This window comes from Balaenoptera physalus (assembly GCF_965194825.1).
Source record: "Balaenoptera physalus genome assembly, chromosome: 12".
NCBI classification, from domain to species: Eukaryota; Metazoa; Chordata; class Mammalia; order Artiodactyla; family Balaenopteridae; genus Balaenoptera; species Balaenoptera physalus.
The window spans coordinates 27,272,364-27,294,435 of NC_138897.1; the positions used below are offsets into that span (position 1 = coordinate 27,272,364).

Here is a 22,072-nt window from a genome sequence, read left to right on the forward strand (position 1 = left end):
CCAACGTTATTGAGCATCTGCCATATGCCAAACAAAATGCACGTTGCTAGAACTATCACACATTCATGAGCCACTGTGTCAATTTGTACTTTGTAGAAACCCCACTTGCAGAGCCAGACTAAACAAAAGCATTCTGGAAGCTTATGGCTAAGAAACCTGACTTTCACACATTTGCCTTTAGACCACTGGCTCCAAGAAGTGGGTGGTATAGCAAAAGTTAGTCATTAACTTACCTGTGAGAACAAGCAGAAACCTTGCAAAGGAGTTTATACTCAATGGGATTTAAGCTTGAGGAAAAACTAGCAGTAGAGTTTGCTGTGTGGACCATACTGTGGACAGGTGCCTTGAGGACGCTAAGGTAAGTTAGCTTTGTACGTTAGACGCTGGCTCCTTTGCTGTAGGAATTCACAGTCAGCAAGACAGGACAGGAAGCATCTTCACCACCACATTGTCAAGTTGGGGAAGGGGGGTTTTCAGGCTTGGTGTTTGCTGAACAAAGCCTCTTAAAGAGTAGTTATAGAAAACAGAAGGGATTGTAGAAAGTGGTGGGTCTATTGTTGGGGAACCCAGATTTAGACAGAGAATACTGAAAAATGCAGAAGAATAATAGCAGAGATCACAGAAAAGGGGATGAGGGAGTGAGGAGAAAGGGCAAGTGCAGAGGCAGCGCTGAGACTACAGGGCAGTCAGCCTCGTTCCCCCAAGGCCTCGTCTAAAACAGTGTTCCTCCCTCCCTCCCTCCCTCCCTTCCTTGCTTCCTTCTTTCCTTTCTTCCTTCCTAAAATGCTGTGGAATGCTCACCACGTGCTAGTCATTATGGCAGGTGCTGGGAATACCTTGGGGAACAAAACAGACATAGTCCCTGCTCTTAGAGAACTTACAGTCTTAGATGTGAGACACACATTAAACAAATAAATACATAATTACAAATTGTTATAAATATTGTGGAGACAAAGAACAGGGTACCGAGAGAGAGAGAGAGAGAGAGAATAACAGGGAGGGGATCTCATTTGGATGGGAAGGTGGGACTGACCCGAAGCCTGAAGGAGGTTGTCAGTTGAGAAGACTGTCCCAGGCAGAGGGAGCGGCAGGTGTGTCCAGCACAGCACTGCAGCTCGTGAGAGTGGCACGTGCTGAGGTGAAGGGTCCTGGGCCGGGTGACTGAGGGGCCTGGTGGGCAACAACAGGGAAACGGGGTTCTTTCTGAAGGGCACTGGAACACATTAAGGGTGTTTGAACAGGGGCCGTGCATGGTCTGATGTACGTGTGTAGGAGTCTGTGGCCGTGCCGCGCTCTTCAGCTGTGGGTCTTGAACTGCAGAGTCCAGGGAGAGTTCGGCAGCAGGCCCACCCATCGGTGCCCTGCCGGGCAGCCTGTGAACACCGTGAGCACCTGTCTCTCCTTCCCTCCCACCCCCGGGCGCCCTCATTTGCCCGCTCGCTCGCGGGGCTCCTGTTTGGCAGCAGCTCATGCTGTTTCCAGTCACCCTCTGGAGCTGACAAGGCCTCTGCCCTGTGGGGTCTGGGCTTTCATTTAAAAGCACTGATTTAATCACCATCCCTATCTGTAGGGCTGCTGGGGGAAGAAAATGATTTCACCAGCTGAGGAGATTCGAAGGCACCCTTAGCTCTCAGGTGACCCAGTCCCTGTGACTGTCCATCGTGAAAGACCAGAGGGCCTGGGAAATGCTGAATATGACCTTGCTTTGAATTGCCTCATGGCATTCCTGAAGCCTGGATAAAAGGTGCCCTGGGAGCTGTGGAGACCTTGGTTCTCTCATCATCGTAAGGGTGGCCTCTGGCGTCCCAGGTGCTCGCGGGCTGTGATTAATCTGGTGTTCCGCCAGTAGCCTTTGTTCACTGGCTTTACTTTCATTTCAGGGAAATACCGAGCAGCAGACGAAGAAAAAATTAATCCAGCTCCTTACTTAACTTGTGACAGCTTCCCTCATGCCGTGGACCACATTCTGCAGCATCTACTGTGAACCATTATGTGAATCAGAAGCAACCTGAAACGCAGCTTTTCATTGTCTGGCAAGAATCCCTCAACAGCTTAATGCCAGCCAGCATGGACAGACAGAGACCACTCAGCCTTGGTCACCATTTAACCCTCTTTTATTGGGCAGTAATTAGAAAGAAAGGTATTGAATTGCAGCCAGACACCAAGCCTGGCTAATTTCGTAAAAGAAGATGAGATCTGGGACTTCCCTGGTGGCGCAGTGGTTGGGAATCTGCCTGCCAATGCAGGGGACACAGGTTCGATCCCTGGTCTGGGAAGATCCCACATGCTGTGGAGTGGCTAGGCCCGTGCGCCACAACTTCTGAAGCCCACACGCCTAGAGCCTGTGCTCCCCAACAAGGGGGGCCACTGCAATAAGAGGCCTGCGCACTGCATCTAAGAGTAGCCTTCGCTCGCTGCAACTAGAGAGAGCCTGCGTGCAGCAAGGAAGACCCACCGCAGCCAAAAAATTAAAAAAAAAAAAAAAAAAGAAGATGAGATCCAAAGAAAGGGAAAGCTGAGATTTTGTGCCATTCCTTTTAAAATATTCATCAGGTTAGCGGCGCTGGGGAAGAGTCTGCTGCAGGGAGCTTGTTCTCTGCTGTCTCCTCACTGGTAAATTGGAGGGGTTCAGACTCTGAATAAAGTTGAATGGTGTTTTTTAAGTTATAAAGTACTGCACTGAAGAGTGCATTAGGCTGTAGTTTTAATACTGAGTTCAACTGTGAAATCCATCAGAAGTGCCAAGTGGGGTACAGGACAGAAGAAACAAAATAAAGTGTCCCCTTTAGCCCAAGTGAAGGAGTGAATTTGCTTTAACAGATGTTGAAAACTAGATTAGCTACTGTATTATTTCCAGCCCGGGTGACTTCTTTTTCTCTTCGTTAGCCAGAGATGAGTAATTTAAATTTAGAACCTGATTTTAATTTAAAATAATATTTCCATTAATAACCTATTCATTGCAGATACCTATTATACTGTGTAACAGTTGTTTTGGAAATTTTATGTAAAATTAAAACTATCGGTATTTCACAGATGTTTTAATTAGACACTGTTATTAACAGGAGCAGTGCCGAGACTAACATCAGCCTTTGATGCCTACAGACCGTGCGTTTCTGACGTTAGTGTCCACCCGGGTCCTGTTAACTGTACGTTTGCAAGAGTTCATTATTTGTGCCTCTGACACTATGGGAAAAATCTTTCAGAAGCTATTGGGACAGATCCAAGCTTTTATGTACTTGGTTACTACGGCTGTAAAATGAAATCTCGTCTTGCAGCATGGATTCTTCTTCTCATGTTAAACCCACCAAAATGAAGGGGACTAAATAGGTAATGATTTTCCTAGTGCATTTGCACGCTGTCATGATCCTGGGCCTTGGCAATCGTTTTGCTGGGCTCTTGGGCACCGGATTATTAGCCTGTAATTGTCCATTATCATGGTGCTCACCTTATTGAAGCACACAGCAGTGCTAATGAGCTTCGGGTTTTGATGCTTGTTTAGAGATCAGCTTGGTCTTGGATGGGAGGGAGCAAAGCTAAATAAATGGCCGCTCCCTCTCCTTCTGGTAGTTTGGTGAACACTTTTCTTGTTTTTGCAGATGCCCCAACTTAGTCCTTAACGATCCTAGAGTGCAAAAGACAGATGTGCTAGGGCACCACCCCAGATGAGAAGGAGGAGTGCAGTGACTGGGGGCACAGAGCAGAGAGCCTGGCCAGCACTTCCCTTCGGTGACCTTGGGCAACTCCCCAGCCACTCCTGCCTCCTTCCCTTCTCTGTAAAGTGGAGATACCCATAGTGCCCACCGCGTAGGCCTGTTGTGAGGGTTAAATGCACAACCCGTATATCAAGGACTTTAAATAGAGTCGGACGAATGTTAAGTGTTGCCTGTTTGCGATGATGACACAGATGTAGCAGGAGTATCTGCATTTAACGATCTGGAAAAGGTTGGTAGAATTCATCTCTACAGTCAGTTCAGTGGGGAAAGTCTTCCTGAGAATTTAAAAAAGAGAGACATTCTACTACATTTAAATTCCTTCAGGCCGGAGCCACACAGAAAAGCCCAGCGTGCAGGCAAGAGGGGCTGCTGGGCGTGTTCACCAGTGGCCTGTTCCCCGGCACCTGGGTCAGTGATTCCTTGGCCCAAGCGTCATCAAGGGTTTGCTAGCTGCTGTGTGCAAAGTACCTGCTAGGAAATAAAAACATTTAAGGGAAGGATTTTGCCTGGAGGGCCCTTACTAGGTGAGGAGCTAAGGAGAATACCCAAGGCAGTGTGTAGACTCCGTGTCTCCCTCCTCTGTGACGTCCTGACTGCAGGATGGATGAAGTGTTCCCTCCTTCGTGCCATGGAGCAGTTGTTAGATTATACTTAGGTCTTCGAACGTCTCTTCTCCCCACCAGACAGGACTCTGTCTGTGCTACAACACAGATGGGCACTCAGGCCGTCACCAGACAACTCAAAATTAGCTGTAAATATTATAGGAATTGAATGCTAGAGGGTACAGCTGTGGGTAGGGAAGAGAAAATGTTTCATTTTAGACTTGCTGCCCATAGGGGAGGCCCGTTAGGCACTTAAATAACGGCTCTGATGCTCTGGAGACAGGTGAGAGCTAAAGCCAAGCAGTAGACATCACTGATGGGTGAGTGGCAGGAGGGGGTAACCCAGCTGCATGTAACGAGCCAGCCAAGAGAGACGGCTGCTCTACTTTCCTCCATTCTCACTTGGCCCTCTAGGCCATTAAGATCTTAGTTGGCTATTTTATTTACTTAATAAACATTATATAGGACTTTCTAACTGACCTGTCCACGGTGTGAAGTTCGTGAGGATAAATAGAAATCTTGGTTTAGGTCGAGGTTACTGTAAACATTCCCAGCTCAGCTGGTTGGTTTGCCTCGGGCTTCATGGAGGAGATTTAATAACCGAAGTACGTAAAGGACTTTATTTTCCAGCCATTACATTTCAGGGGCTGTCTTGTGGTACTGACCCCAAGGATAGTGTTTGTACCAGCTTTACTATAATCCTGTCCTGGCCCCAGAAAAGGGACCAAGTGACATCTTAGAACTTGAAAGGGCATTAGAGAATGCCCATTGTCAGGAGGTGGTTATTGAGCATCTGCTGTGAGCTGGGTAAGGAGGAGGGTGAAGGACCAGTCTGGTGGGGAGACAAGGTTGTTGCACCCACTTAACTCTCACACGTCCAGAATCAGCTAGTTCTGCAGTGGCTCTACCTACCCACCATTCTATACCCCTGTCAGAGTGGATTGTAATGCCTGGAAAGGAGAAGGGGGCTGGCCCACCTCCCTAGTGACGGTTCCATCAAACACCTGCTGTTGTGGATATCAGAAACTGCCCTGGAGTGACAAGTGTCGTCATCTCACTCTTAACCCCACACTGAAAATTAACAGGAGCGAGTTGGACAGGAAAGTCAAAACACACCTGCACTGATTATGTTCAGTTGGTTTTGGATCAATGGTGGTTCACGTAGGATGAAACTGAAGTCCTTGGGCACCTATAATAAAGAATTTTTAAAATTGCACTAATCTATTTCATTAAAACACTTGCCTTGGGCAGCAGAGTACTTTCGTCCTGTTAGCAGTTGTTTGCATAGAGCCATGTTTGCATTATTGAGTTTCTTTGACATAAGTCACAAAAGCCTTTCCCGGCGTAAATGCACAGGGCCTTTGCTGACTTTGTGTTACACCAGCCATCAAGACCTACTACCCAAAGCATGCTGCTGTCCTTGAGAGGCGAGGTGCCAGAGCACCAGAAATCGTTTATCATAATTCAAACCGCATCTGTTAAAATGAAACAGATTTTGATATCTTTTTCCTGTGTTTAATGTCATACACATCTCAATGCCTGTCTGTTTCACTGGCTGATGTGCCTGAGAAAACCAAATATTTATTTATTTTATTTATTTTAAATTATTTATGTATTTATTTTTGGCTGTGTTGGGTCTTCGTTGCTGTGCGCGGGCTTTCTCTAGTTGCGGCGAGCGGGGGCTACTCTTCGTTTTGGTGCGCGAGCTTCTCATTGCAGTGGCTCCTCTTGTCGCGGAGCACGGGCTCTAGACACACGGGCTTCAGTAGCTGTGGCGCACGGGCTCAGTAGTTGTGGCTCACGGGCTTAGTTGCTCCACGGCATGTGGGATCTTCCCGGACCAGGGCTTGAACCCGTGTCCCCCGCTTTGGCAGGCAGATTCTTAACCACTGCGCCACCAGGGAAGTCCCCCAAATATTTTTAAATGCCCCTGGGAGTAAATCACTAAGGAAGACAGCAGAATGTAGCTCCAACTCCTAGATACGTATCTTCTAGTTGGGAAATTGAGCTATCTTTGGATAGTTCTGACCTCTCCAGTTCGCCACAGTCCCCCACCTCTTCCTTGTCTTCCTTTACCCATGTGTAACTATGTTCCAAGTTCCTATAGCATTTGAGTTATGACCTCTGCTTTAGAAGAAAATACCACATGTGGAATTAAGTTCAAATTTCCACCAACAACTAACAGGCCAATCTCCTATATCCCTATAAACTTAGATATACTTTTAGTCTACTTTTAAAAAAATAACCAGAGACTCTAAACAGTAGATTAGTCATGTATTAGTTGATCTCTCTCAAAGCCCCACTAAAAGAAGAGGAAAGGAATAAAGATGTTATAAACCAACAAGGACAACCCACAAGAGAATGGCAGAGGAGACAGCAGTGGATGACAGGGTTCAGTAATTCGGGAGATGGAAAGAGGATGATGGAGTGTTGACAACTAAAATCAACGCAAAGAAAAAAACCAAAATTCATCCTGTAGAACATCACCTCGAAGACTCAAGGCTTGCAGACACTGGGTAGAGAGGTCGTGAGGTGTGAGGCAAGGTTGAGAAGCAAGGAATTGGTTCAAAGCTGGGAAAGTGGCTGGAGCCCCAGAAACCCTCCCCACCCTGAGCAGCCAGGTACGCACCCTCAGCCAGGCAGGAGAGGGGGGGGGTTACGCTCTGGAGAAGTGGAACTATGAACGTTCAGGCCTTGGAGACACGACGTGGTGGTGGGCCAGGCTGAGAGGCAGGGCTGAAAACGGGATTAGGTAAATCTCTGCTTGTTCTACAGCCATTGTCTGGTCCCCTTCCCCTTACAACCAGGACCAGAGAGCGTGGGAATGGAGTTGAAAGTTAATCTGATATGTTTGGCCATTTAGAAGACAATACTGATGGGTATCTGACAGATATGAAAATGTTGCCCCAAAAATTAAATACTTAGAAAATTAAGCAAATGAAAAAAACGAGGCAGTTATTAATTCCAAGAAAGACAAAACTCAACAAGAAAGGAAATGTAATCCTAATCCACTAGTTGGCTCTTCAGTAAACAATGTACGGTGAACAATATCATAAAAATATTGATTATTGAGTTAACCTAAAACTGTAGTAAAACTGGGGATGATTAGGGAAAGACGTGTGTGTGGTAGGGATGGGGCAAAGGGATGAAAAGGCTATATTTCATTTCATCCAAAGCAGGAAGTCATTAGATAATGTATAAAACTGATAAGCCACCAAAATAAAGGCATGACCTAAAAACATATGTGCGTGATCATTTGTAGACAGACTTTACAAGGAATGAGGAGAGAAGGATGGACTATGTGATGGAATGTAGGTGTAAGTGTTACAAAGATGAACTTGGAGATTCTTAAAAGGAATGGAGGGAGGATGTGGAGGTGGGTTTTGGAAGTGGAAGGTTACCGGTATGTGCTGGGAGGGATGGCCAAACCACACTTACCTGAACGGAATCAGGAACTCCGGGGCAGTAAGCTAAAAGGGCCCAACCCTATCGTCACAAAGCATGCTGTCCACGGGAGCCCTCCTCTGCCCCTCTGCCTGTTCATTCTTAAGTACACATATAGTGCACACTTGCCTGCTTTCCAACCACAGCAAATTAGCTATAATTGAGGCTTCATCCACTTGAGATTTTATGAAATCAGAAAGGGTGGCAAAGGCCACAAGCAAATGGACTAACAGCTATAAGAAATGTCAGCTGACAGCCTGACAAAGAAAATAACCCCAAAGCACAGGCGGCAGATGTTGGAGATTGAACAGCACAGCAGTCTAGGCCATTGAGATTAGAGACCTCCATATCTGCATATCAGCAGTGCTCACAGGGTACTACCTAGTGACCATGAAGAAGTTTCAGGTGAGCTTCGACTAAGATGAAATGTCTTTTTGTTTCTTTTAAACTCATTCAATTTGACTACATTTTCCATAAAATGATACTTTAAGAGGCATTTGAGAATATTCTATTCAAAATAATCAAAACCCCAAAATGTTTTTGTTTAAAAGGGTGAAATACTTTGGACTATTTAGCCAAAATGTCCCTTTTCCTGGAAGCGTTTTCTTCTCTGGAGGAGTCGGCCTTGCAGGGATGAAGAAAACAAGGCAAGGGAGACAACAGAAGGTGACCATAGGAAAATTCTAAGCGGGGGGAGGGGTGGCATTACTTAGTGGAAGCCTTCACAATTTACCAGGAGTTGAAAGTAGATGCCTCAGATTGTGGGTTTCTGAATGAGATGTTTCTAGCTGTTTCCAACCCCATAAGGAGACGTGGTGGAGCCTAAGAGCAGGGAAGACTGTTCTAGAAGCTCAGGTACCCCATCCTAAGTTTTGGATCCAATCAGGAGCTGTGGCAATGGAAGGAGAAGGGCAGAACACACAGGATGTGAGATGTGAAGATGTTATTAGGGGCCAGAACTCAAAACACTGCAACTGGTAGGTAGTGATAGTGGGGTGTTTGTTACCACTGCTATTAGCTCATCTCCAGAGATGGGCCAGTGATATTCCTGAGTGGGGCTAGTCTGGTAGGGGTTTTTGCTCTGCTGATAAAACTGACTGGAGTCAGAATCAGGGAGAGCAGATGAGATTCAGAATATTGTCAAGAGAAGCAGACGCTGTTTCTTTTCCTTGCTCCCACCCTTATCCACCCTTGAACTGTCAGCTGTCAGATGGTCTGTCAAGCTTAGCTTCTGATTGGCTCCCCAACTCAGAAACACCCTGTGCATCCCAACACAACTTTCCGTACCACGTCTTTTTCAAAATGAAAATGCCAGTTCACAAATGAGGAACACTACAAGGAATTATTCATCTAAATGTTATGGGATCTCATTGTGAGAAAAGTCTCCGTTGCAAGACCTCATAGCACACATACCTGTAATTGGAATCTTCAATATTTTGCTGACATCGACCATGAAAATATATATTTCCAAAATGGTACAGTTGTCCAAATCCAGTCTTCAAGAATAATTTTCTGTTTTTTATTCCAAGCATAATGTTCTTCCACTTCCACTAATTAACAAGGAGGCCTCTGTAGTTGTCTTTGTGGCCAAGTCAGGGTAAATGTGATTTCACACAGACTCGAACTCGCTTTGCCAGGCTGAGTATCTCTGAGTCAGATTTTTTGCTGAAGGCTTGGTGTGGGCTAGCACATCCAAAAAGTCAGCAGTGGTCACTGTATCCAGCTGGATCCCAGGTAAACTGCTGCTCTCTAGATAAAAACAAGGGGAACAGCACAACAGTCTACCTAATGGTGATCTATGCTCTTGAAACACTGATAGACCTTCTTTCAAGGCAATGCATAATGCAGCATTCTTAATGGTTAATGCAGCAACAGGCAAGATTAAAGAGGGCTGGGGAAAAAAGTCTTTAATGTGCAACTCAGCCCCTGAAGCCCATACACAAAATGTGACTTAAATGTATCATTATAAAGTATTATTTAACATTTATATAGTGCCACAAATGGATCCAGCCCAACATAGTGTGCCAGGGAAATAAAAGCCCGAGCCCTAAAGAGTTTATCATCTGCGGGCAAAGTTGATCCGAAACAGAACAGCAGAGGAGGAAGGAGTTGGGTGCAGGAGGAGGATTTTTGACCAAAGAATGAGTGCCAGTTAACAAGCCACAAAGAGCAGGGGCAAGGCGCCACCTGCTGGTGAAAGCCCCATTTTTAAAAACAAATTTCTCTCCCAGAGCACCTTGGCTGTCATCCTCACCGTACCTGACTGCCGAGTTTCAAGGGCGTTGAAGATCTTCCTCACAGGCCGCATGGCTGCTTCCCTGCAGACTAGCTTGATGTCCGAGCCCGAGTAGCCCTCCATCTCCTGAAACAGCCGCAAACCCAGCCATTAGGCAGCAGGCAGAATGCTGGTGGTGGTTACATTCTTACAGGCAGGATGGGGTGTCAGAGCCCCTGTTTGGATTCTGTATCTGTCACCCATGGACACTATACAGATTCCCAGATAAATAGTTTTTAGGGGGAGAGAGGCTGCTAACGTGTTTGGATAACCTAAGGATCTGGGCAACAAACAACTTCCTAACACCACCCAAACGTAGGTGGTGAGACGCTGGTGACGACTGGCCCACCCAAGCCAGCCTACTGGGGCCCTTGTGCCCAAATTCAAGGATGGCAAAATTTGGTAGACACTTTTGTTCTTGTAAATAGGATTATAACCTGCCTTTAAGGAACCTCAGAGAACATCACATTCAGGTGTCCTCAAGGAGGCAATGACACCAGTGGGCATGGGGGTAACATGCTTTTCCTTTTGTGAAAGACTTGCATTTAATCATCACAGTAATCCTCTGTGGCCTGTTACCCACTTCACAGATAAAGAAGCTGAGGCTCAGAGAGGAAGTGACTTCCTTGATGGCACACAGCTAATAAGTGGCAGGACCAGGATCTGACCGTAGGTCCTCTGAGTCTAAACCCTATGCTATTTCCACTTTATCACATCTCTCTCTCTGCTTGAATGTTTCCGAGGGACAAAGAGCTCAGTCTTTCATGAAGGAGAGGCCTGTTGCATTGTTGGGGCAGCTTGGATCTTTTCTAAGTGACTCAAGGCTCCGAACAGCTGAGAAGACCCTGCTGAGAAGACGGTCACGGGGCAGCCCCTTGGCCAAGGCACCTCCCCAGGCAGCTCACCCGGCTCAGCAGGCTGTACTCCAGCTCTGCGCGCAGCTCCAGGGCGCTGCCCCTGCTCACGGGGGGCAGCCAGTGGTGGATCATGGCCTGCCTGGCCTCCTGGCTCGGGAGGTCCACCAGAATCCTCTTCTCCAGGCGCCGCAACATGGCACAGTCTAGCTCCCTGAGTCACGTCCAAAACAAAGGAACTGGTTGGGGCAGTAACTCACTTCTTAAGCAACAACTATATTTGAAGAACAAATTTAGCAGGAACCAATCCTGCATCTTAACTGTTACTCTACATCTGTGTCTGAGTGGATAGGACCATTACTTCATGTTGTTTGGGAGAAACAAATGGTTAAAAAGAAGAAAAAAAGAAAGAGATAGGGAGGGAGGAAGGAAGGAAGAAAAAGAGAAAGAAAAAATACATCCCCCAAATACCTCATGTGAAGGAGGTAATTTTAGGTGACAATTTGAGGGGGAATAAATCCAGCTAACAACAACCAAACGAGCATTCCCACTGCAGTTGTAACATCAATTATTCAACCTGATCCTGCCAATGAGTACACTATTCCTGACATAACTTGGGCACTCTGGGAAGTACGCTAATTCTTCCAAAACTCTCATATATTCTGGACTGAATGACTATCTCACCCCATTGCTCTGGTGAAGTAAAGTGCAAATGCTCCTTCCTGGGCGCCCAGTGCAAATGTGGCCCTTTGAAACACTCATTCCTGGCCTCCCAAAACACTATCAGGCCAGGTTTTTGCAATTTTGCATCTGCAGGCCATTTCCTTATATTTCTTAATATAAAAATTTCAAGCAAATAGAAAAGTAGACTAAAACAACAAATATCCACATACCTACCATCTTGATTCAACAACAGTTAACATTTTGCCGTATCTGCTTCATATATATTTATCTATTCTTGTTAAATTATTTCAATGTAAATTACATCATGAAACCCCACCCCCAAATGCTTCAGTATGCATTTCCCAAAAAAGGGACATTTCCTTATATAACTAGAATACCATTATGACACTAACAGAATTAACACAGATTGGATAGTATGTCTAATGCCCATTCCATATTAAAATCTCTCCAATCACCCCCAAAATATCTCTTACAGTTTTCCCAACCAACATTCAATCAAGGATTATGCACTACATATGATTATGTCTCTTAAATCTCTTGTAATCCAAAGCAGTCTCCTTGCCTTGGCCCCTTTTTGAATAGGTAAGGCTAGCTGTACAATGTCCCACATTCTGGATTCATCTGATGTTTTCCTCATGGTATCATGTAACTGGTTCCTGTATCCCCTGTCCTCCAAGACAGAAGTTAGACCTCAAAGCTTAATCAGAATCAGGATAAACATTTTTGGCAAGTATATTTCATAGATAATATGTTTTCGCATTCATTACATTGGAATCCAATGTTGGTGTGCCTCACTGCTAGTGATGTGATGTTTAATTACTGAGATCATCTGGTGACCACAGCTCTCTTCATTGGACGGTCTCTCAAGCATCTCTTTGTAAGGAGTAAATATTCTACATACAGTACTTTGGCACCATGTGAATACCCCTTTCCCCATTCCTTTCAACTAGTGGTTTTAGCATCTGTTGATGATCTTTGAATCAACTGTTTCATGAGAGTGGTGCAAAATGGTGATTTAAAACTTTTTTCCATTCCAAATGATTTTAGAATTATTATGTAAAGTAGAGCTTTCCCTCATTAACTGGGGCTCTTTGGTTACCTTGAGTTACCATTCCTATTAAAAACAGATCATTTTTGAGTGTGAGTTGTGAACTCTTTTTATGTTAAAATTTCAAGCTCCTAGACAGGAGGGAAATATCTCTCTGATTTTCTAGCACAGAAATTAGGAAATGCCTGTGTGTTGGTCTGGCTTAGCCGATAATAAAGAGTAACAATGAAAACATCACCACCAGATTTTCTCACTCATAAAGACACCGAGAATTTCCAAAGCACTCTCCCTTTTTTCTTACTCTGAATCTATGTCATGATATTTCCTTTTAAATTGAAAACATGAAAATACCCTTCCAGGGAGCATATCTGAATCCTAAACTGGAGCGACCAGGTTTCTTAAAAGATTGTGTCTTTTCTTTACCTATTATTCCTCCCGTCCTGAGCTGAGAATCCACTCCAGGGCTGCTTTCCCGGCAATAACAATTACCTATTTCTTTTTTGCATTTGCTTTGTTCTTTATCAGCTTCACCCTGTTGAAATTCATCTCATCAGAGACAGCCACCTGCACAACCACGCCCCCTCTCAGGGCCAACATTTATATTCCAGACACAGGGTCAAGGGAACTTTGCAGAGCTCTAGGAAATTATTTTTTACGTTTGAAATATTAATAAAAGCTAGTGCTTAAATAGCACTCACCAGGTGGCAGGTACTGTTTCAAGCATTTTCCAGATATTAATTAATTCTCAGAACCTACCTATGAGGTAGGTAATATCTTCATTTAAGATGAGGAAACTGAGGCATAGAGGTCGAGTAGCTTGCCTGAGGTCAAAGCTAGTGAATGGCGGCCCTGGACTTGAACCCAAACACTGAGACTCTGGAGACTGTGCCTCAGTAACTGGCCTGATACTAGCACAGTAACAGCAGGGAGACCCCAAGTCACATCACGGTGAAATCTCAGAACCCTGAGAACGAACAGAGGATCATAAAAGCTTCCAGAGAGGAAAAACAGGTTGCATCCAATGAATGGAGAATAAGATTTCTCATCATCAATGTGAGATATTAAAAGAAAATAGAGCAATGCCTTCAAAATTCTGAGGAAGAATAATTTTTTATAACTACTTTATTTATTTTTATTTTTGGCTGCGTTGGGTCTTTGTTGCTGCACGTGGGCTTTCCCTAGTTGCGGCGAGCAGGGGCTACTCTTCATTGCGGTGCGCAGGCTTCTCATTGCAGTGGCTTCTCTTGTTGCAAAGCACAGGCTCTGAGCACGCGGGCTTCAGCGGTTGTGGCACGTGGGCTCAGCAGTTGCAGTGCACAGGCTCTAGGGCACACGGGCTTCAGTAGTTGTGGCTCGTGGGCTCTAGAGCACAGGCTCAGTAGTTGTGGCGCACGGGCTTAGTTGCTCCGCAGCACGTGGGATCTTCCTGGACCAGGGATCGAACCCGTGTCCCCTGCATTGGCAGGTGTATTCTTAAGCACTGCGCCACCAGGGAAGTCCAGGAAAAATAATTTCCAGTGTAGAAATCTGTATCTTGATCAAACCATCAATTAAGTGGGAGGATAGAATAAAGACATTTTCAATATGCAGAGCCTAAAAAATATTACCTCCCATGTACCCTTTATCGGGAAAGTACTGGAGGACCAAAGGGAGAGAGAAACCAAACCAAAGGGCCACATGGGCTCCAAGAAACAGAGGGTCTGACATAGAGAGAGAAGGAAACCTCCAGGATGATGCGGGGGGTGGGGGGGGCGCCTAGGGTGCAGAGGACAATCCGCTCATTTTGGAGGTGAGAAGGCTCTGGAAGATGTGCCTCCAAGAAGATAAACTTGACTGAATACCTGATATGCCTGAGTAAATTCAGAGCTGTTTTAGACAGTTAGCAGAGAGCTGGGCCTCGATTAGTGGCAGGAGGAGGTGAGTGAGGGGGGACGAAAGGAGGGGGGGTCAGGGAGATACAGAGAAGAGAAACCATTAGACTCACATTTAGGAATTCGGTCCAGCAACATTGCCCACCCGCCAAGTGTACTGTCACTGCTGAGTCTCCGATACACAGAAATGAATATGACAAAACTCCCTACTTCAATGTAAATAATAGGCAGTAACTGGGAGGTTTGGGCCTTGGACTGCAGGAATGTTGGTCCTGTAAACTTTAACAGTAAAATAAGACTTGGGAACCTGAAGCTAAAACTAGGAAGGAAGAGAGAATAAGCTGGGGAAATGGCAGTGCTGGGTTGATGAGCAGTTGCCCTATTTCCCCCAAGGCCTTTCCTTGGACCAGCTGCCCCTCCTGAAAGGGCAGGGGCTGCAGAAGGAAGGCTCTTTGGTGGGAGCACCTCTGGTCTCTTCATCCCAGCCAGGGGGACTTCTTATTGAAAGGAAGACCAGATCCCCGAATGCCCTAGGAAAATGCAGGCAGGCAGAGGGAGGTGGGAAAACAATCCCTCACTATAGATGATTGTATTGATCAGCTAATGCCCTAAAGCAAGAGATTTACCTCAAAACTGCTTGTGGGCACAAAATAAGTGCAACTCTCTGACAGCCAAGCCTGATTAATGCACTTTTAATGACATCAATAATAATATAATCATACAAGGGAGGAAACAAAGGACAAATGGAATGTACACAGGAATCATTCTTTATGCCAATATATTTACGTGAAAAAATTTAACCTGCGGCAATCAGAAAACACTCCCTTTAGCTACTACATTTTGATTTTTACACCCAAGTTATTCTGTTCTCACATCTCCTTTATCTTGGTCATTTGGTACTTCCATCACCTCGAAGGTCAAAAGCAACCAGCAAGAGTGACTGTGACACAGTGAGGGCTCACAGACCTCACAGCCTGGCCACTGGACCGGTGACCACTGCTATATACAAGGTGGCAGCGCCCACTGGTCACCTAGACAGCTTGCATGGGCCACGAGGCCTTGCACCTGAGCATCTGGGCTCCCGCGCCAAATCTTCCGGGCCCTTCCTCAGCCCTTGGCCTGTCTCCCCTGTTAAACTGTGTTGTTCCTGGGATAATGATCATTCCAAATTTTACAGAATTTGGAAATCAAACATAATTCTAGTTTGTTCATTCCATAGTGAAAACATTAAGTTCAAACCATCTCAGTGTGATAAGAGAAAAGCAACCTTCAGTTTTGTAGGCAAAGTCTTTGCAGTATGTCCATAACCAACGTGAAGTCAGAGATCGTGGCAATCCTTGAAAAGCAGATTCAGGAACTGTATTCTTTGGTAGATGACAGGGAGTCAACGAATAAAGCACTGAAGTTTACTTTGTCTCCTGCACTGAGCTCTGTGTCAGTTGACTCCTACCTACACTTCCCACTTGGGCCAAACTGCTCTGTCGGCCGTTATCTGAATCTACATTTTGCCATCCTAGTTGAGCATGTACTCAGGTCATTTTCTTTACTTGGAACTTCCAGTTTGTCTACCAAGAGCCAGGTCCTTTTCACAGGTCCAGTTCAAGTGCTCTCTACCCCCTTTTCTTTTAAATATCTTTAATCAGAAATGGCCTCTTCCCGATATAATTTTATTCTGCTTATTGTCTGTACCAGCCACGTGGCTGGCTGTATCCTCACTTCTTAGTTATTTGCGTTTATATCTCACCCATTGTCCCATCAGATAGCCAGCCTCTGGAGGCCAAGGATCATGGACCATGTATCTTGGGTTCACCCTCCTTCCATCATGCAGAATACTCACAGTAGGTACTCAATAGATACTACTTGAGTGAATGAATAAACTTTCAGTTCAGGGCTACTGGCTTCATGTAAGTGATCTGCTTCCTTAAAGCCCAGTCTTTATTTATGAAGGTAAATCTGCTTTGTTGAAAATTAGCATTTTATAAGCATCCTTTGTTCGAATTAACAGAGAAAACAAGCATCAACTTGGGAATAAAGCATTCTATTTTCATCTTTAGTAAAAAAAAAAAAGGAAATGATGATTTAAAGGGATGATTTATTCAACTCACTTGGCTGGGCAGTGCTTTTGAAGATGAGGTGAAAGATGTAGTCTCCATAGGGGGCCTCTAATCTCCAGAGACTGCACTTCTCATTCTGAAGAGTGAGCTCACAAGCAAGAGACAAAGGGATCCAACAGGAGAGCCATCAGTTCAGTCTGTGTCCTACTGATGTTAGGGTAAGAGCATCATATATTTATACTAAAGAATGACAATTACTTCGAGTTACTACAATACCAACAAGGAGATACATTCCTATTACTCTTGCGAGAAAATTTATGATCAATAATTGAGAGAAGAAATGGGAATCTTCTTTTTCCAGCAAAATGATGAACTAGATATTCAGAAATCTCTTGTTATAAAGCCACTTTAAAAGCTTGGTGAATTATAGGAAACACTTTTGGTATACACAACAAATGAGTCCACAGGAAGCAGCAAAATTCTCAAGCCCTAAAAATAAAGAGGAAGCCAAAAATCAAGACTGGGCAGCTGAAATTGAAGCTGTGGCTGAGTGTTTGCCTCTTAGTTACAAAAAAAGTTTGGATTTTAAAGTCTACCTGTGGCAGAGCACAGAAGGCCTTGGGCCCATTCAAGATGGTAGGTAGAAACAAGGCCCATCACGTAAAACAAAAAACCAGATGGCCCATCCTCTATGCAAGGATGGGTTAGAAAAATCTCCCCACTAGCAATGGAAAGAACCAAGGGAATTTGTCTTATACTTTGGGGTGGGAAAAAGTCTTCACTGATAATTCAGAATCCAACCTACCCTCACTGGCATGGATGGATGAAGAAACCCTATGCTAAGAAATTAGCTTACAGTTGTCCAAAGCCTGACACAGTCAGACATAAATTTTCTGTGAAAGGACACGTGTAAGATTCTCACAGATAGAGTTCCCCTCACTAAATGTAAGCTCACCATCCAAAATTCTGAAACATATAACGAACCACCAAGAATGAGAGTCTGCAGAAGAAACTAAGAACAGAATTAAACTCCACTGATACAGACGATAAAATAATTGTGTTTAAGATGTATAAAATGATAAAAGAGGGAATCAAAAATATGAGAGAGACTCGCTTCTGGCCAAGATGGAGTAGCCCATCCTTCTCTAGTCCAACCACTACTACTAAAATTCACTGCATGTAATACAGCATCTAAACATAGGAAGACACTGGAAACGAGGAGGACGAGGGGCTAGGGAGCGGGGGACATGCGGAACGACACAGCAGTGTTCTCAGGTTTCTTTTTTGCCTCCCTCAGACCTCCCACACGGGGCGCTGGAGAAGCCCACTGACAAACTGCTAACAGGCACAGACAGAAGCCTCAAGAAAAGCTCATTCTCTCTAACAAAGGACTGGGAAGAGGAGGTCCACCAGGACACAAAGTCTTTTTGATAATACCTGCCCTGCTCCAGCTACAACGTCAAAGGGAAAACTGCCCCCCACCGAGTGTCTGTGCTGGGAGTCATGGTGGAAGGAGCTTGGTCCAATGCGCTGGTGCCATATTAAAACTCTCAAGAAAAAGAAAAGTCAAATAAATTATGGCCCACTCATACGTGGGATTCTATATGGAATTAGGTAGATTTTCAAAGTTGTCCACAATGTATTAAGTGAAAGAAAAAAACAGGCCATAGAACAAAATAATACATATCCATGAACGTTCACATGTGTTTCTGTGTGTGGGGCGTGGGGTGGTGTCTGTGTGTACAGTTATGGGGGACTGTGCACTTTCAAGCAACACCAAAGCATATAAAATATGATTTTTATAATGAACATGTATTATTTTTCTAAATAGCCAAAATGGTGAAAATGATTTCCCTCTTGGGGAAAAAAATTACCACAGAAGGATACAAAGGCAACAAATGATAGCAAATAACCAAACCATTTTCACCATTAGGGTATATACAAAGATGATAATACTTATGTCACAGTGGTGAAATTATGAGTAGTTTTTCCCTAATTCTCAAATTTTCTATAAAATGGTTATGTTAATTTTATACTTTTTAAAATTTGGTTTTAGAATTACAGTTCACATGTCAACCTGCACCCTGTTAAGATAAAGTAATGCCACAGTAGGCCAGGCTGAAATCAATTTATGTCTGATGAAACCAAACAAACTGAGAAGGTGTGAATGGGGCAAGGGCAAGGTTACTCCTAGTAACCTCCTGCCCAGGCAGTCCTGTGTCTGCCCCGCTGCACCTACCAAATCCTGCACCACACACTTTTTTCCTGGTTGTGTCAGAATCGCCCATCAACCACATATGGAGGATCATGAACTTGATATCATTGCACAGGTTAATGAAGCTTTGTATGGAGAGAAGAAATTTCAAGCAAAGCAATTTGACCACTGGTAGGCACGGACATACTATTGCTAAAAAACAAAATTCAAATGAGTAAATTTAAAGATCTAACTGGCTTTGTTCAATGATTCAGGAAACCAGGAGCATCCCATCTAGCAAACAGAAAGAAGCTCTGAAGACACGTACAAAATGGAAGATGTTTTATAGGCAGAAGGAGATGCAACAAGAAAGTTATGAGCAAAGAGTGGATTGTTTTGGGTAAGGTCACCTTCTTTTGGGGAACAGCAGAGTCTATCCAGTGGATTACCTCACTAGTACTAACCAGGTAATTCCAGACTGACTGGTTAAGATTACATTCCTGGGAGAGATTGAAACTGCTATTAGGTTAAGTATTGAGTCTCGGTTTGATGATGTGGGCTTAGAACAAGTGACTTCATTTGGGGCCAGCTGTCCCTGTTTTAAAATGATAAAAGATTTTAAAAGCCTAAAAGCATGATTGAATGCTATTGCAATGAAAGATGCAATTATCAGATCAGAGTGAGTTAATGCAAACCACTATTTCCCAAAAGGTTTCCAAATAGAACATTGGTCTTATGAGACGCTCCTTAAGGAAGGGATTCTGGGGTCAAATAAATATGGAATGTACTGCTTTCTCATAGCTTTTCTTGGAGAGTCACAACACACAATAGCATCTTAAAGGCATTGAGAAGTCCTGCCGGGGTGGAAATCAGTTGAACTGTAACTCAGTATCTCTGAGTTAAATTAGATCCCACTAGATCCTATTTTTTGGATAATGACCTGTGGGGAACCATTCCTGGAGAAATGTTGATCTAGAGGGTAATGACAGTCAAGGCACGAGGCCGAAAGGTAGGACCTCAGAGAGCACAGCTTCTCCCTAGAGCCCAGGAGACACATGGAGCTACTGCGGAAAAACCCAGGGTTATGTCTGCTGACCCCTTCAATCACATGTATACACGTCTATAGGAATCTCAAGCCAGACAGGAGAGAGCCCATATGGGAAGCAGTCAGTATACATGGGTACATTCTTGCACATTCCCAGTGCCAGAATCTCTAGGATCTTATGCTTTCTTTACATATTAAGATTTTTTTTTTTTTTAATCCAGAGTGTGGTCATACCAGGTGGATGATTTTTAAAAGGGATAGTGAAATGTCTAGCCCTTTTGCAAATAACAAGGAAAAGATGAGTTTCAACATGCTTCACACGTACAATTTTTATACCTTCTTTGTACGAACTATCATCAAGTTTAATAGACATCTAAAGATGTCATTTGCCTTAATAGCCCTGTTCAGTATTTTGTTTCCCTCTGGACTCCTAGGCCTGAGTTTGTGAATATTCAACAATTGAGGTGGGTCAAATTAGCCCTAACTGTGCTTGTTAAACATTTCTTCCATGGCTATTACTTTAAGTGGTAATATTAAATATGCAACATTCGTTATTCTTCTCGTTGCTAATTTACACATCAAAAGACACAGATGAGCTGTTATTTCTTGCTTCCTTCTTGTCCTTTGTGATGCTACAGATCAAAGAAGGCGCTCCTCGGAGGAGAAGCACTGAATAAACCAAGATGCTGCACGCCACCTCACTGCTGAGAAGGGAGAAAATGACTAGCCCTTTGACACAGAATGGATTTGTCTAGGGAAAGTGATAAGTTAACAAGCAGCAGATGATAGCCTAGTGCCCTGGAAGACGCTGTAGATAAGAAATACCACTAACCAACCATAAAGAATTTCTTTGGGGATTTTACGACTGGGTTTTTACATAGTTTGGTATAATTTAGTTATTTCCCCAACAAGCATAGGTTGCTTGAATCAGATAAGTTTATTCCCTCATCTAAGACCCTGAAGCCAAAATAAAGGTCTGTCCCAATATTCTTGATAAAAATATACTATTTCCTAATTTAAGGACTTGGATAATATGTAGCAAAATACTTAAAAAAAAAATCTATGCCCTTTCATACAGCAATCCTACTTCCAGAAATCTGTACTCAAGAAATAACTAGATTTTGGTCAAAGATTTTTATTCAAGGAAGTTCATTTCAGTGTTATTTATAATAGAGAAAGTTGGGAGCATCATTTATGTTCAACAGGAAAGGAATGATTAACTAAATTGTGGTATAGTCACATGTGGGAATTTTGGGCAGCCATTACAAAATCCAATTTTCAAGGATTATTTAATGACGTTGGAAATGTTCTTACTATAATGTTAAGTAATGAAAGCAGGACACTGGTGGGAATACAAAATGTACAACCTCTATGGAGAGAAATTTGGCAATCTCTACTATAATTTCATGCACATTAACCCTTTGACCCAGCAATTCTACTTCCAGGAACCTTCCACAAAGATACACTGGCAAACACGCAAAGTGATATATGCACACCATTACTCATTGCAACATTATTTATAAGAGCCAAAGAGTAGCAATAGCCCAAATGGCCATCAGTAGGTGATTGGGGTAGATTATCATATGAACAAGATGGAATACACGCAGCTACAAAGGGAAGGAGGGAGAACTTTCTGTACTTATTTGGAAAGATCTCCAGAACATTTTGTTATGGAAAAAATAAAAATACGGAACAATTTCTATAACATGCCACCTTTTGTGTAAGTAAACCAAGTTCAGTTATTTTATGGAGTTCTTAAAAAATACTTGAGAGTTAATTTGTGGAGGATGTGACAGCTTGTCTCTAAATAATGTCTGTCATTCCTTCCATTAGTCCAGTGAGCCTCAGCCGGGGGTGATTTTGCCCCCCTCCCTGGGGAACATCTGGCAATGTCTGGAGACCTATTTTGGCGGTCACAACTGGGGGCGATGCTACCAGCGTCTAGCGGGGACAGACCAAGGATGCCGCTCAGCATGGTACAGTGCGAAGGAGGCCCCACAGCAGAGAATTCTCTGGCCCCAAATGTCAAGAGTGCTGACGATGAGAAATCCAGAATTAGCTCTTCCATCTTAGTTACGCCAGGTCTGTACCATTTTCTTCATCAAAATGTTACTGTTATGATAGGTTTGGTATTATTACTGAAAATTCTGTTACAGACACAAATATAAAATATATCTACATATTAGGATAAAGTGAATAGCAATTATATTAATGTTGTTAAGAACTAAAATTTTCACAATTAGAGAAAAGACACAAATATAAAATCAAATAATTTAACTAAAAACCTT

At 43.8% G+C, this 22,072-nt stretch overlaps 2 protein-coding genes across 10 annotated transcripts in view; one reads left to right on the top strand and one right to left on the bottom strand.

The window, feature by feature from the left end:
- Positions 1–7,556, top strand: part of HDHD2 (haloacid dehalogenase like hydrolase domain containing 2) — a gene marked incomplete at its 5' end in the record, with an annotated part of 30,980 nt that extends 23,424 nt beyond the window's left edge. Inside the window, one exon of the mRNA XM_082416685.1 lies at positions 1,881–7,556. Within this exon, the coding sequence (XP_082272811.1) occupies positions 1,881–1,984 (104 nt within the window). The 3' untranslated portion in view covers positions 1,985–7,556. The remainder of the gene's footprint in view (positions 1–1,880) is intronic.
- The window catches only part of KATNAL2 (katanin catalytic subunit A1 like 2), a 105,590-nt gene continuing 86,385 nt past the window's right edge, over positions 2,868–22,072 (bottom strand). For 8 of the 9 annotated variants that reach the window (XM_082416603.1, XM_082416602.1, XM_082416599.1 and 5 more), the window contains 3 exons: positions 10,940–11,102; positions 10,019–10,121; positions 2,868–9,508 (listed from right to left, as the gene is read on the bottom strand). In XM_082416603.1, coding sequence (XP_082272729.1) covers positions 9,369–9,508; positions 10,019–10,121; positions 10,940–11,102 — 406 coding nt within the window. In that variant the 3' untranslated portion in view covers positions 2,868–9,368. The remainder of the gene's footprint in view (positions 9,509–10,018; positions 10,122–10,939; positions 11,103–22,072) is intronic. The other variant, XM_082416604.1, reaches the window with a different exon arrangement.